A 17178-nucleotide genomic window follows, 5' to 3' on the forward strand; every position below is an offset into this window, starting at 1 on the left:
TCCAGCCTATGAAGTCCAACATTTGCAGTGAGGGGTGGCTGCCCAATACCATGACGTCTGGACGTGGTTACACCGTGTTTTGAAGACAGTCACCACAGCACTCTTTGAATACCCAAGTCGTGCAATTTCTGAGATGCTCATACTGAGCCTCCGGACCACCACAATCTGTCCTTGGCCAAACTCAGATTGACCACGTGCTGTGCCCACTCTACACATGAACAGCAGGCTCATTGATGCTATATGCACTGTTCATGTGTCTGACCAGCAGTCACTCCTCATTAGGTGATGCTTTTATCACCTAGATGGGTATATATCGATAGTAGGTCAGTGCTCATAAAGTTCTGGCTGCTCAGTATACATTGCTCAAGTTAATGTGAGATCTGTCCATCCAAATGTGAAACGGTTTTATTTGAGTAACAAAATACAGAAGAATTCTTTCACAAGTGATCACATCATTTTGTAGAGAGTTGGCATAGTTCTGAGCTCTCTTACAGCCCTTGGCCATCTGCAGACAACAAAGAAGTCTGCATGGTACAATTAGTGGAACTCAGTAGAAGGTTCAGTGTCTCAAGAAAATACAAGGTGAGTGAAGGTCAAAGTAAGGTAAAAGCTGAACACAAGAAGCATCAGGTGACAGATCAATTGAGAGGTGAGAGTAACCCATAACACTTCACTTCAAAACTGATGAATAATTGTTTATCCAGTTTTTAACTTCTGTGCATCTTAGCCCATAACCTACTGAAAATTCATATGTTCCAAAGACAGATCACTTGCAGTGATTAACATTGTAAGTGTCCATGATTGACTAATTATAAGTAATCATTTGAATAATACAGAGAAGATAATATTTTAATTAAACACTTTTCCATACACCATGGTTAACAAGACTGATAAAAAAAAAATCAAAGAGTAGTTATTATGAAATATAGGGTATACCAAGATCACTTGTAAATCTTTTTAATGATTACCAGTTTCATCTAATCTTCATCAGATCTGTGATGACATCATCAGATCTTGTAACACAAAACAGGTCACGATCTTTTAAAAACTTGCAAGTCACACAGTGATGTTGCGTCATTTTACTATAAAAGGTAGCAAGGAACATAATTTACTGTAAAAATAATGCAACGTCTCTATGTGACTTGCAAGTTTATAAAGATCATGAATTTCTGTAAATATGTTACATGATCTGATGATGACATACGAGATATGTCAACATCAGTAATTAATAAAAAGATTTACAAGTGATTTTGGCATACCTGATATTTCAGAATAACAGTTCAGATCAGCTGTTGACACAATGTCAAAGATATTTAGTAGTTATTACAACACTGCATGAAAATACAAAGCACATATATATTAACATTATGCACAATGTGTAACAAGACAACAAGAATAAAGAAAAATAATTAACTCTCAACAATTTGCATAGCATAAAACACCATTAGTGATACAAAAATGACAAAAAATATAAATATTTTGTTAAGTACTGAAAACAATTATTACTTTATGACTCAGTGTCAGAATCTTTACAATATTCACATTACCATATTTCCTCAGCCATTACATGTTTTCAAATGCCATATTATCCAAAATTTAAAAAAAAAAGTCAGTAACAGGAAAATTTTGAAATTTACACACTGCTGGCCATAAAAATTGCAACATCATAATGACAGCGTGCAACATATGACAAATTAACATGGGGTTATACTACGTTCTTGGATATGCAAATGATCAGCATTTCAGCACAACCTTACAGCACAGGTAGGAGTAATACCGGCCGTATCTGTAGGTAAGAAAAGATCATACAGTCACTTTCTCATTCAGAAATCTCATTTGAATGTTCATTGTTTAATAGAAGATTACATTACGCCTTGTGTAAGAAGCATAACATCCAGCAATGTGTGTCAGAATTTCACAGCAGCAAGCTTGTGGCTCAGTGAGATTGTAGTTTATTGTTCTGCAATATTTCTGTTTGCATTGGTTGGGATCCCACAACTGTCATACAGCAATCGAATTGATGAGTTCAGGAAGGGCATACTCAATGCCACAAAGGATCTCAATGGTCCCACAAGACTAGCACCTGAGAGGGCAGACACATTGAGAAGGGCAGTACAAATGGCCAAAGGTTTCTTTGATATGTGTGAGAGTATCACAGAGATGCTGAAGAAACTGAAATGTCAGATTCTTGAAGATAGTTGTAAATTATTCTAAAAAGCCAACTTATAAAGTTTCAGGAACCGGCTTTAAATGATGACTCAAGGAAATAACCCTCTACATATAGCTCCCATAGGGATTATGAGGACAAGATTAGATCAATTACATAAGGAGGCAGTTCCCACTCTCCATACACAAATGAAATGGGAAAAAACCTCAGATAACTGGTCCAATGAGTAGTACTCCCCTGCCATGCACTTCACACTGGTTTGTAGAGAACAGATGTTGCTATCGATGTAAACATTGTTCACTGAGCTGTGCAGGATCATACATCCACTTCATGTAACTACAATCAGTACATTTGCTTGTTCACAGCAAGACAAGTATATAGTGTGACAATGTCTGGAACACCAAAGACTGTCAGCTTGCCAAACATTGTTCCGCCTCCCCTTGATGCGGTAGCAAAGAGAAATGGACTGCCAGTGATGTACTCAACAAGAACACTGGACACAGGGGTGGCACCTCATCATCTTTTCTGTCCCGGTTCTGCATATTGATATCATTATGGACATGTGTGGAGGCTCTGAGGAGAATAAAATGTTGCCAGAGTGCATTTGTCATCATTATGAGGACCCAGCTCCTGGCTCGACAGTAACGGGGTGCTGCTGAACACACATGACCACCTCTGGTTCACACAGTCAGTAATTTGGGCAACGGCCATTACATTTCTGATGTGCTAAGGCCAGTAGCTGTACGCTACTAAATTTCATATCCTGAACACCCACAAATCATCTACAAATTAAGCATGTATTCTCCCCAATATACTGTATGTGAACAGTAACTAAAATTTCTTTGTCTGCTATCTTTCCTGGTGTTTCAATTTTAATAGCCAGTTATGTGCATTACACACTCTCTCTCTCTCTCTCTCTCTCTCTCTCTCACACACACACACACACACACACACACACACACACACACACACAAGTGAAAATTATTTCACTGTTGCATACTGTCTCTTTTAATGACAGCAAGTTACATTAAGAGAAATTGCTGATTCTTTTTACAGTGATGTTAGTAACAATTTCACATCACTTATATTAAGAGAAATTGCTAGTTGTTTCTACAGTGATGTCAGGAACATTATTTCTCTATACAAAAAACATGGGAGAATTTTTAATTATGTTGTCTTTAATGATCCTCTGAGCTTGCTCATGTGGCAATCTGTCCAAGTTTATAGTTTGCCTAAAAACATAAAACAAAACAATTAATTACTGAAAATCAGACAGTCAACCTTAAAAGTTATTTACATAATGTAAAAGGCAAAATTCTATTTGAAATTCATTGCTGATAAAGTCTCTTCTCTCTTCACAAACTCATACTAGCAGCTTCACATTAGAAAAATATGTAAAATAACTTTCATTACTTGTCTAGCCAGTTATTTTCCTAATATTCTGAAGCCTTAAAAATTCCTCCCAACCTTCTCTAAACGTCTCGTGCCATCTGTTCAATTGTGGCCTGGAAAAGCAGTCATCCCCAAAGACTTCCTTAAGGATTCCAAAAGTTACCAATGGTCCCTTTTTGAGCTGTGTGTCACAGGGCAGATGGACTAGCTTACCAGTGATAGGTAACTCAGTTGCCTTCATGCTCTTGGAGGGCCATTATCGCATTTTCCATGAACTTCTACGTAATAGTCACATCAAACTTATGATAGAGAAAACTTTACAGCAGTGCTATGTGATAAAGTTTAGCCTAAAGCTCAAAAAGGCATCAATGGTAACTTTTGGAATCCTTAAGGAAGTCTTTGGGGCCTACGAATATAACGCTATCCAAAATGCACTGGTTGGCATGGTTACCACAACCTTCTGTATGTAACAAATACCAGAAATGAAAATGAATTGACTGTTAATTTTTCTTAATATCTAAATATATACTGGAATCAAGTTATTTCATTTCATATAATTATTTATCAGAGACGAGACGATAAGAAATTTTTTGTCGGTTGTGTGTTTATTTTATCCAGTCTGATCACTGTTGCCATATAGGGACAGGGATCATACACTATAAGGCAGGTGGAAACCACACTTGGCTCCGTCTCAAGTAAAATTAACATGACTTATTTATTTTAAGTATGTATTCATTTAAATGCAAGGCATATAGATGTGGTTCTCCTTTCTATTCAAAGTTTAAAATGGACCTTCATGAATAAATTGCTAGATTTTTAACTGTTTTTGTTCGCATTTACCATTTGCCATTTTACAATAAGAAACAGAATTCATAAATTAATTTTTTTCTCCTCAGGAACTGAACACTAAAATGATACTCACATCAGTCGAACATACCCTTAAACCTAAAATAGAAGTTTGATCAATAGAAGTACTTTGTGACTTTAAGAACAGAGTAAGTAAGGACAACCATTCACTATATAGTGCACAGAAGTTGTTGTTGTTGTTGTGATGGTTTCCTTTTCTCTTTCTCTTCTCCTTGCTGATCTGAATAACTTAGTGTACTCATTAAAAGATGAGCTATAATGTTCAGCTTCTTGTTTAATGTGTCTATCTTCTACACAATTCTTCCTTTATACTGTGAGTGGTTGTTTACTTATTACTCTGCTTGTTTCAATGGACAACAATCGTATTGAGGAGGCAGGCATTCTCTTACCATATGAACAAGTTAAAGCAATTCACTCCATAATTAGAAGTGACCACTTTAAAGGGAAATTATGCTTATTTAAGTACCTTTAAGGACTTACCCTTCAATATACATGCGAGCTCGGAATGCTGCAAGGTGAGCGTAGTATGTCGGGGCAGGATATGACACACTGCGTGTACACCGTGAGAACAGATGGCACAGGTAATATGTCAGTTCTTCCAACTCATCAATGTCCATATTAGAATCATCCCACAATTTGCGATACTTTGTTGGCCGGCTTACACCCTAATCAGTTAAAGCTACATTAGAAAGAAGTTTATATTTTCTTTTTGAATAAATTAAATTTAGCTGTGAACATTTCCATACCACACTTTAGTGACTTGTTATATTAGAGACATGAAAAATGTAAATGAAAGTAAGTAACCTGTATACTGGCATGGCTGACAAGATAAAAATCAGTGTGCCTGGGATGTGTTATACTAGTATCCACAATAGTTCCTGCAGGTACATTTTTATTTCTGCCATCTTCATCTTCTCGTTTCTTTGGGAAGAAACGTGTGTGGTGGCGCTTTTGCACAACCAAGAATGTAATTTGAGGTTCATATGATTCTTCCAAGCCACGACAGGCATTTCGTATTTGTGTTAGTTCTTCTCTGAGAACCTGAAAAATGATTAATTTTTCTGCAGTCTATGTATGATTGTAAATGAGTTAGTGTAGTTCTCATACACATTACATTCATCTTATTGCACTCTAACCATGTAAATTTTTCTACTAGGATGACCTATATTTGGTAATGTAAAGATTTTGTGCTGACATTGACATTTTACTAGTTTATTAATATATTGTACAATCTGTGCCTTTAATGAAGAATCCTATATACTCACAGATTTTGATCTTATAACTTGTTATTTCAGGGTATTGGCAGTAATATACAATTTTAAACAGACAACTGCTATGTTTTGTTATGTTTTATCTGACGTAAGCCCACAATTTATCATTTAAAAATAAGGCAAATGATGCAACCTGAGTAATTTATATTTAATCTTCAGTTACTGAATATATGGAGACATTAATCAAACCTTAAGAGAATTATGAACTTTCATAAAATGGAATAGTTTGTGAATTACATGCAAAAGATTGATTATTTTTATCGGAGAGATTAAATTTCTAAAAGAATTTGATGTTAACAAATTTAAATGAGATTACTGACTAACTTGTCACATAAAGTCAACTTGTCACAGACAAAAGTCTGTTAAAAATTGTTAAGTATGATAAAAGTAATTGTAATAACAAATTTTAACAAAGTAAGGAATATATTACAACTGTAACAGCATGTCTCATTACTGACTTTGGCTCAGCCTCAGTTATGTCTCATGTTGGGCTCATTATTCATTTTGCCTCACACTGTTTCAGATGCACTCTGTGTCTGTTTTGATTATTAGGTATTGCTCAGTTGCCAGTGACTTGAAGGGTATTTGTAATAAATGTCAGAAGCCACGTGAAGCAGTACTGTTTTGCATATTCACTCAAACACCAAGTTCCCAAGGTCAGAAAACATCACCTGAAGGAGCTGAGTTTGATCTGAATTTTTAACATGCTACTCTGCAAATAATTTTAAAGCACTAGATAAGCAGTCAACTTTGCCAAAAGTGCTCATGTTTTCACACTTACTTAGTATGCAAATGTGTTTAGAGTTTGAAGTTAATCATAAAATCTGCATGTAAAAGTGCAAAATGTTAAGCTACAGATTATAAGAGTAAAATGGTATACATTTTATGAGTCACATATTGTTTTATACAACTGGATTATACACTGTTGGAAAAATATAGTACACTCTTTTAGAGGTTTTCAATTCACTCAAGATTTGTTGCTAACACAGTGCATATGGATTACATGAAATGAATGCATTTATAGCTCAATATCACAAGCGGTTCTTAGGTACCAGGTATCAACCCGTGCTGAAACATCCACATTAGTACGTACAGAAATGTAGGCATTGACTCTGGCATCCAGTCAATCGTACAGTTGGTGATACTGTTCTGGGGTACCTTATCACTTAATTTTGTAAGAGTCGTCGGCTGAAAAGTCGCACAAGTCACTTGTCGTCCCATCACATCTGACATATACTCAATTGGAGACAAGTCTGGAGAGCACGGTAGCCAGGGAAGTTGCTGCACATCTTCCAGAGCACGCCAAGTTTCACGGGCAGTGTGTGGGCGAGCATCATCCTGTTGGAAGAACGTATCACCTTCCTATTGCAAGAACGGCAAAAAAATGGATCTGACAATATTTTGCAAATACCGAGCAGTGGTTAGCGTCCCCTCCAGAAAAACCGACAGTGAATGAGAGTTGTAGCTCACCGCAGCCCACACCGTAAGGCCTGCACCGAAGGCCACAGTGCGCCATTCCGTCATCCGAGTGATCCTCTGACGACACCGGTTCACCGTACACATCGATGCTGTGGTGTGAATGGAAGACGTGCTGGATGTTGGCACATCTGGGCTCACATGCCCTCTTATCTATGCTGTGATAGCTGCACAATCTGCCACTGCCGCCTTCACAATACAATATTCCTGGCGGGCATCTGTGCTGCACGGATGTCCAGAACCTCTTCTACGAGTGTGAGAATGTTCATGTGACCTCTGACACCAGCTTCATTGCACAACTGATGCAGCATATCCAACTTGTGTGGCAATGATCTGAAAGGGCCATCCCACCACTTGGAAGACCACAATTTGAATCCTTCCACACTCACTCAGTCAACTGTGTGACATATTTGCCTGCTTGCTTCACGTCTGCACCACACTGCGCCCGCTGGCTGTGAGCATTTCCTATTAAAGAATAGACACAGATGGTGCTCTGGTAGCTATTCCAGTATGTTACCTGGCAGACGATGTCGAAACCATTATCAGCTCATCTACTACCCCTCCCTCCCCCCCCCCCCCCACCTCCCCTCGCAGGTCGTATGTGCCATCATTGGATCAAAATTGACATCATCTTTCCAGGTGTACTAATATTTCCTTTCTGGCAGTGTAGTTAATCAAATGGCAAGCACAAAATGCTTCAACTTATTGTTACTAACTAGACAACGTCTTAAACTAAGAACTAGAAGTTAGGATAAATCATTATCAACTCACCATTGCAAACTGTCCTTCACTCACACCATCTCTGTAAAATATCAGGCGCCTGGGCTTACACCGTGTCTCTTTGTAGAAAAACATAAGATGGTTGGTCATTATTTCCTTGAGATCTTGAATAATTTCTGTCCTTGGCGGTTGAAGGCGGTACTGAACATTGTACTTGAAAGCATCAGGATCGTGGCTTGCACAAACCTGTTGAAGCATGATTCCAGACCAACAATTATCATTTCTAGTACATACAAACATAATCACAAACAGGATAATGCGCAACTGACAGTGTTAAATGCAGTATATTCAACTGTTTGAGCACAGAATGGTTTAAATTGAAATGGCAGAAATTTTATAAAACATGTGAATTTCTTCCACAGATGATTTAACACTTCGGTGACCGAGCCAGGGCATAACTCGGGCCGTAATACTTGTTTAAAAGACCGTGTCTGAATATATCTCAGGCCAACAATTTTCTTGACATGCTAACCACCTTTTGTTACAAAAATTGACTCATTTCATATGAGAACAATGTACAGACATCTTGCTATATGTCCCTTGACAGATGCTGCCTTCTGTTGTCAATTTCTGGTGTTACTTAAAAATAAAGAGTAGTGAATGCAGAAGCAGCTGTCATAACAGACTGAGCCAATGTGTGCTCGTGTTCTCATGAGTTTTGTGTGTGTACTTGTTAGGTCTCAATATAATAGAGGGAAACATTCCACGTGGGAAAAATTATATATAAAAACAAAGATGAGGTGACTTACCGAACAAAAGCGCTGGCAGGTCGATAGACACACAAACAAACACAAACATACACACAAAATTCAAGCTTTTGCAACAAACTGTTGCCTCATCAGGAAAGAGGGAAGGAGAGGGGAAGACGAAAGGAAGTGGGTTTTAAGGGAGAGGGTAAGGAGTCATTCCAATCCCGGGAGCGGAAAGACTTACCTTAGGGGGAAAAAGGACAGGTATACACTCGCACATATCCATCCACACATACAGACACAAGCAGACATATTTAAAGACAAAGAGTTTGGGCAGAGATGTCAGTCGAGGCAGAAGTGTAGAGGCAAAGAAGTTGTTGAAAGACAGGTGAGGTGTGAGTGGCGGCAACTTGAAATTAGCGGAGATTGAGGCCTGGCGGATGACGAGAAGAGAGGATATACTGAAGGGCAAGTTCCCATCTCCGGAGTTCGGATAGGTTGGTGTTGGTGGGAAGTATCCAGATAACCCGGATGGTGTAACACTGTGCCAAGATGTGCTGGCTGTGCACCAAGGCATGTTTAGCCACAGGGTGATCCTCATTACCAACAAACACTGTCTGCCTGTGTCCATTCATGCGAATGGACAGTTTGTTGCTGGTCATTCCCACATAGAATGCATCACAGTGTAGGCAGGTCAGTTGGTAAATCACGTGGGTGCTTTCACACGTGGCTCTGCCTCTGATAGTGTACACCTTCCGGGTTACAGGACTGGAGTAGGTGGTGGTGGGAGGGTGCATGGGACAGGTTTTGCATCGGGGGCGGTTACAAGGATAGGAGCCAGAGGGTAGGGAAGGTGGTTTGGGGATTTCATAGGGATGAACTAACAGGTTACGAAGGTTAGGTGGACGGCGGAAAGACACTCTTGGCGGAGTGGGGAGGATTGGACAGGTCTTACAGTTTACTGTAATTCTGCTGCAAATGTGTCACATTTGTTGACTATGTAAGAAATTTTGGAAGCTTCAAGACAAAGAATTCAAGGATTCTGGATCAGAGAGAGAAATATCTGAGTGGGGACAGTCTGAAGAAGATTCATATTCACGTAAACTGCAGTCTGCTACAATTTTTTGTCACTAATATTGTTGCTTCAGACACTGCTGCTGTAATTATAATTTAGTTTGTTTTATTTGTCTTAACCACATTGTGAGGTTTGTGGAGTTGTAATCTGTACTGATTTCTCTGAAATTACTGTCCTTTCATTTTAACATTGTGAGGTTTGTGGAGTTGTAATCTGTACTGATTTCTCTGAAATTTCTGTCCTTTCATTTTATAGGGCTCCTGCAGGCAAAATCTGTATTTTTCTAAAACAGTTAGAATCTCTGTTAACTCAGCTCTTTGCAAAAACAAAAGATATTATAATTGTAGGTGATTTTAATGTTGACTTTCTTACAGATAACCTGGGAAGAAATGATTTATCACATTTAATGAACTCTTTTAACTTAACAGCACTGGTGGATTTTCTCACTAGAGTCACAGCTAATTCTACAAGTCGAATTGACATCTTCTTAGACGGCAGTAGAATTCTAAACATAACTGTAAAACATATATTGAATGGGCTCTCAGACCATGATGGTCAACTACTTTCAATTGATAATGTTAGCCCTCTTTGTAAGAACAATTCCTGCAGTAAGACTTTCAGAGTAATTAACACACAGTCTATCAATAGCTTCTGTAATTCCCCACAAGAAGTAGACTGGGACCAGATTGAGCTCTTTGACAATGTTAATGACAAATACAATGTTTTTCTAAATGAATTTATCTGCCTATTCGAAGCGGCCTTTCCTAAAAGGACTGTCAAATCCAAATGTGGGACCTACTCTAATAAAAATTGGCTAGCTCTGGGCATTAAAACATCTTGCAGAAGGAAAAGGAATCTGTATGCTTCACTCAAATCCAGTTATAGTGTAGAAACGGAAAAACATTACAAACTATAGTGCTCTATCCTTAAAAAAGTTCTAAGATGGGCAAAGAGAATTTCTATAAAATCAGAAATTGATGTCTCTAATAACAAAATTAAAACCATTTGGGGCATAATAAAAAGGAAAACAGGTAAAATCCCTGCTGAGGAAAACACAACAGAAATTAAAACAAATGATACCATTCATGACAATGTTGAAATAATCACTGACATTTTTAACAACCACTTTCTGGCATCAGCAGTACAAACTGGAAAAACATGTTCTGTTAATGAAGCCATCTTATCCCTTCAAAAAGTTATTAATAAAAAAACCAAGCAGATTAAAGTGTCTCCTGTCACAGTACATGAAATTGAGAATATAATTAGAGAGATGAAGAGCAAGAATTCTGTTGGCATATATGGTATCTCTTCAAGATTACTGAAGGAGTGCTATAAGCCGATAAGCAAAATACTGTGCCCTACAGTCGATGAATCCATCCAGCATGGGATTATTCCTGAGAGACTAAAAGTATGCGATTGTCAAACCTCTCTTTAAAAAAGCCGATAAAGCCAACGTTACCAACTATCGACCTATCTCCCTTTTTTTCTAAAATTCTTGAGAAATTTGTTCAGAAAAGACTTATTGAACACCTCATGCATTATAAGGTATTAAACAGTAGCCAGTTCGAATTTCAACAGGGCGTATCAACAGAACAAGCTATTTTTTCCTTCATGCATCAAATCTTAGAGTCTTTTAATAATAAATTATCTCCTGTTGGTATCTTCTGTGACCTTTATAAGGTCTTTGATAGTGTTAATCATGAAATCCTCTTAGCAAAGGCTGAATATTATGGTATAAGTGGTTCAGTTGGCTCATGGATTAAATCCTACCTACCTGGAAGAAAGCAGAAGGTCATGTTGAACAACTCTGAGGGGTACTCTGTGTCATCTAGCTGGGGCTCTATTGGCTGTGGTGTTCCTCAGGGCTCTGTACTTGGTCCCCTTCTCTTCTTCATCTTTATCAATGACCTTCCCTTGCATACTAGCTTTAAAACTCACTTTACTCTTTTTGCTGATGACCCCTCTATCCTCATCAACAAAACTCCCAACCTCAATCTTGAGGAATTGACCAGTATTGTCTTTAGTGAAGTATGTAATTAGTTTGTAAATAATGGGTTATCACTAAATGTTAATAAGACCCAGTTTGCGCATTTCCAAGTAAGGAAAATAGTTGAGGATCAATTAAGTATTACATTGAATGGTACTGAGTTACTTCAAGTTGAGTCAACCAAGTTTCTGGGTGTACACATTGACAACAGTCTAAAATAGTCTGAACATATTTTGCACCTCCACAAAAAACTCAGCTCAGCAACATTTTCTGTTCATATTATTTCCACTGTATGTGGCCGAGACACCACAGAAACTGCTTATTTTAGTTATTTCCTTGCATTATTGCTGTATGACAGGCTGTTCCAACCGAGCTCCAGGGAGCCGGAGCGTTCACTGCGGCTGCTCGGAGCCCGCGTGGAGGGGGAAAGCGAATTCACTGCCCCCTGGCCACATGCAGTCGCAACTGACACAATAATCTGTGTTCAATGACAGCTATGACTAGCCGCGGGAGTCCTGTACCTCCATTGGAGGATACATTTCTATTCATTGAGGGGGATGGTCGTCCGCAATGTCTTGTATGTCATAAAGTATTTAATTCTGCGAAGAGGTACAATATACAACGACATAATACACGTCTTCACGCAGCGCACTACGATCATGTAGAAGGCATTGCACGCAGAGAACTGGTAGCGAGGCTTAAGAACGACATACCAGGAGACGTAAGTTCAAAAACGGTTTCGTAATACGGAGGGTATCAAAATATGCAACATAGTTCGTGTTCTGTAATGCGTTTATAATTTTCAAGTGAATGAGAGCGGAGAAAACACTACTGAATCTGCAATTCGACTAAGCTACAGGGTTGTTCACATCATTGTGACAAGTGGCAAGCCATTTTAGGTGGGACCACTCATAAAATCGTGCACGGTAGCAGTTGCAGAATGTTTGTTTCCAATGGAGGTGCAGACAATTGAAGGGGTTTGCCTGTCGAAGCAAACAATGTCTTGTCGAATCCTGGACATAGCAGCGGATTTAGAGACACAGCTCAGGAAAAAGGCGGAGAGCTTTGTTGCATTTTCGCTAGCGCTTGACGAAAGCACCGACATATTGGACTGTGCTCAACTTGCAGTGTTTGTGCGAGGTGTCAACATGGAGCTGCAGGTAACTGTAGAACTCTTGGATGTGGTACCACTCGATTACACTGCAACAATACCTGACATTTTTGAAGCTGTTTGTGAATCAGTGGACAATATGAATTTGCTCCATTCTGTAGCGACAGACGGTGCACTACAAATGATCGGGCGTCACCAAGGTTATCATTTGAAAAATAAACTCAGGGACAAATTCAGGAAAGACATTTTGACTCTTCATTGTTTTATTCACCAAGAGGCACTGTGTGCTGAAACAGTAGAGCTAGGTGGCGTAATGAAAGACGTCGTGAAGTGTGCAAATTTTGGCAGCGTCACAGTATGAATCATCACCAATTCAAAGGATTCCTGAAAGATATGGAAGCGGAGTATGGGGATATACCTTACCATACTACAGTTCATTGACTGAGTCGGGGAAAAGTTCTTGATGTTTTCTTTGTCATTCGTGAGGAAATATCCCTTTTTCTCAAAATGAAAGGGGAAGAAATGAGTTGTCTGAAAGACATAAAATGGATATCAGACCTGGCGTTCCTAGCTGATATAACTATGCTTCTGAATAATTTAAATCTGTCATTGCAGGGCAAAGGGCGGCTAATCGTTGACATGCACGACCAGATCAAAGCATTCATGGAAAAGTTACGTTTACTTGAGAGGCAGATGAGTAATGGACATTTAACATTCTTCAATCGTCTTGCTTCTTTAAAACTACTCCTTTTTCAGTTTCCCCCGATGACTTGTCACCGCCACTTCAATTGGAGATAATTGATTTGCAAAATTCAACTTTGTTGAAAGAGAGGTACTACAACACGTTGGATTTGTCACGATGGTATCGTTCATTACAACAAAAAACACTTCCCAAGCTTCACAACAATGCCGCTCAGATCATGTGCATGTTTGGGTCTACGTATTGTTGTGAGCAGCTTTTCTCAGCAATGAAAAGAGTAAAAAGTAAGGAACGATCATTTCTTCAGAATGCAACAATGAAGGCCATCCTCCGCATTAACACTGCGAACATTTTGACGCCTGATATTTCTTATTTATTTCCTGAACATCGTATTTCCTGGTGTAGCATGTCACCACGTCTTAGCAGCTAAGAGTATGAGGTTGTTGATCTTGTAATACGCAGCTGGCACATCAAAATGCTTGCCTTGCCGCCTGCCTCAGCCAGCCGTGCCACGTGCTGGTGTGCCGGCCCACTTGAATGGTCACAGCAAGCGACGCGGCTCCCTGGAGCAGGGAGCGCTCCGCGGCTCACAACGGAGCCGACGAGCTGGAACAGCCTGCTGTATGGCATAGTTTTCTGGGGTAATCAACCACTATCCAAAAACATATTCATTGCCCAAAAGAGAGTTATTAGGATAATGAGCGGAGTCCAGCCTAGACGTTCTTGTAGGAACCTTTTCAGAAAATTAGGGATACTGACAACTGCATGTCAATAGATCTACTCCCTGTTATGAAGTGGACAATTGTACAAAACCAATGATTCATACCATACCTACAATATCAGGAGGAAGATGGACCTCCATTATGAATCAAAAAACCTTACTATTGTACAAAAAGGAGTCCATTACATGAGCTGCAAGGTGTTCAATGCTCTCCCACCATCACTGAAATTACTTATCCATGAGCTACCCAAATTTAAATAACAGCTCAAACAGTTTTTATTATATAATTCCTTCTATTCGGTAGAATAATATTTCAGTAGAGTTAACTGTAATTGATTTTTTCATTTACTAATTTGATTTGCTATTGTGCATTACAATACTCACAATCACTGTTAACATTACTGTGTCTTTCATTTAGCTATTAAGATCTACCATATTTTTAATGTAATTTTTTCTATACCTATTAATGTGTATTTTGTCTTATACTAGATATCTTCTTGCAAAAGGTACTTTTATGTATTCCTTTTGTATTATTTGTAATAATTCTGAACCGTCCTACATCAATGCGAATGCCTCGCAGTATTGGATTTATGAGATATAAATAAATAAATAACCATGTCTTTTTTACAGATGAACCTCATGACAACACTGGTCTCTAAGATTTGTTTAGAGAAGACAAGCCAATTTACTGGCAAAACGTGCAGGAAAGGAACAAATTGGTATTGCCTTGATTCCAACATCCCTCTCTGCTTATGACTACACTTTCTGTCATTATTTTAAAATTCATTGTCTGTCAACTAAAATAAAAATGAAACATAAACAATGTCAAACATAAATGTGCCACTACCATTTTAAATAATAGCAGAAATGCCTGGTTTTCTGGTTCCAAAATTTTTCTGAGTGGCTGAACCTCAGAGTATTAGTACAATTTTCTAAAATATATTTAGGAGTTATTAAAAATTTGTCATTAGTTCATTTTTCTACTAAAACATGTAGTTCTTCTGGAACAATGCAAATATGGTAATCTACAACAATGGAATAGTGGATAAACTACAAGAGAGGCTACTGTATCCAAGAGGCTTTTTAAACATCATGTTACCATTTACAGATTTTTTGCAGTGCATAAGGGTGAATATTAAAAGGACATGAATGGAAAAAGTGAGAGACATTAAATTACTATAAAGAAAAACATTACACCTCAATCTAAACTGATATTCCTATACAACCCTGGTATTACAACTCAACAGAAAGTCAACAAGCTATTGGAATTATTTGTATGAGATTTAACAAAGGCAGCTTTCCACAACAACTCCACTGCTTGAAAATATGTGAAACTGACATTTGCAACAGTGGTAACCAGAAAAAAATTATATTACTCACTTATACTGGAAAGTTCTGGGTAAAGTACAAGTAATGGAAGGAGTAAAGGTAACCTCTCGCTAAGAGTTGAGACAAGGCACAAAAACAAACAAAAGATGAATTCCACATGTTCCACAAATAGCCCCCAAACACTGAGTGTTCTCCTTTTTAATACTGCTGCTGTAAGTTGTCAACACAAACCTGACTGTGATATGTTCCATTTTTTATGAACAATGGCTTCATCAGAAATCAAAATTTGGATTTTAAATTTAATATGGGACTTACATAACCAATTCAACATTCTACTGGAATATAAGATGGGATTCTGCATCTGATAAAAGTTAGGTGACTCTTCTATGAACTCAGAGAAAAGCCCTCAGTCATATTAATAGGACCAACCAGGTTAAATTCCAAAATCCAGTCCAGATGTTCCCACCATGCAACTGTTAGCCTTCATGTGATATCACTTACAGAGGCATACAGCCAAATTTCTTTGCCAAAGTCTGAAGCTGTCTCAATTAAATGCAAAAAAACATTGATCACTAGAGGGATTAAAGTATCTTGTGAAAGGAAAATGGAAATGTATCTGTTGGCAAGAACAAGTAGAGGTCCTGCAACACTGCACACTAAATAAATAACTCAAGATTACTAAGAAAAATTATTAAAAAAATAAAGGAACATGCACATTCTGTTATAAATCAGCAATTCTGATAACAGACTTAAGGATATGTGCAATGTAGTGAAATGAGAGATAGGACAACCAGTTACAGACCAGGATAAAAACACTAATGGACTGAATGGAAGGGCTATAAATGGTGCAGGTAGTGAATATATCCAATTATCACTTCATAAATATAGGAGAAACTATAGGAACAAACAATGTAGGGATAAACAATTCAACATAAAAATAAAAGCACTATGTTGAAAAAGCAACTGTCACAGAGCTCAAACAAGCTGTCATAACAGACTGAGCCAATGTGTGCTTGAGTTGTAATGAGTTTTGTACGTGTAACTGTTAGGTCTTGCAGTTTGCTGTAATTCTGCTGCAAATGTGTCACATTTGTCGAGTGTGTAAGCTATTTTGGAAGCTTTGGGGACAGCCTGAAGAAGATCCATATTCAAGTAAACTGCAATCTACTACAGGTTTTTGTCACTAATATTGTTGCTTCAGACACTGCTGCTGTAATTACAATTTAGTTCTGTGAAACAATATAACATCACCAACTTCTTCTTTTTTTTTTTTAATTTTTTGTGTGCCTTTTGTCCAGCATTTTGCAGGGTCGGCATGTTTATGGTCGAATTTGGCATGGTTAATTTAAGGGGTTGCCAAACGCCCTTCCTGTTGCCACCCTGTTGGACGAGATGATGATGACAATGAAGACAAGACAACACAACACCCAGCCCCTGAGCGAAGAAAATCTCTGTCCCGGCCAGGAATCGAATCCGGGACCCTTTGCACAGCATATTGTCATGCTGACCACTCAGTTATTGGGGTGGACAATACAACATCACCAATTTCTCCTTCCAAAATTAAGAAAATTATACATTCTCTCAAAAATAAAAGCTCATCTAGTTTTGATGGT

The 17178-nt window shown here is 38.3% G+C and overlaps 1 protein-coding gene across 2 annotated transcripts in view; it reads right to left on the reverse strand.

Annotated features, from left to right (window-relative positions):
- Window positions 1-387: 387 nt before the first annotated feature.
- LOC124712545 (protein argonaute-2-like) overlaps window positions 388-17178 on the reverse strand; it is a 303522-nt gene continuing 286731 nt past the window's right edge. For both annotated transcript variants that reach the window (XM_047242853.1, XM_047242854.1), the window contains exons 17-20: window positions 7945-8139; window positions 5231-5467; window positions 4907-5091; window positions 388-3399 (exon numbers count right to left, since the gene is read on the reverse strand). In XM_047242853.1, the coding sequence (XP_047098809.1) occupies window positions 3306-3399; window positions 4907-5091; window positions 5231-5467; window positions 7945-8139 (711 nt within the window). In that variant the 3' untranslated portion in view covers window positions 388-3305. The remainder of the gene's footprint in view (window positions 3400-4906; window positions 5092-5230; window positions 5468-7944; window positions 8140-17178) is intronic.

This window comes from Schistocerca piceifrons, chromosome 8, assembly GCF_021461385.2.
Source record: "Schistocerca piceifrons isolate TAMUIC-IGC-003096 chromosome 8, iqSchPice1.1, whole genome shotgun sequence".
In the NCBI taxonomy this organism is placed as follows: Eukaryota; Metazoa; Arthropoda; class Insecta; order Orthoptera; family Acrididae; genus Schistocerca; species Schistocerca piceifrons.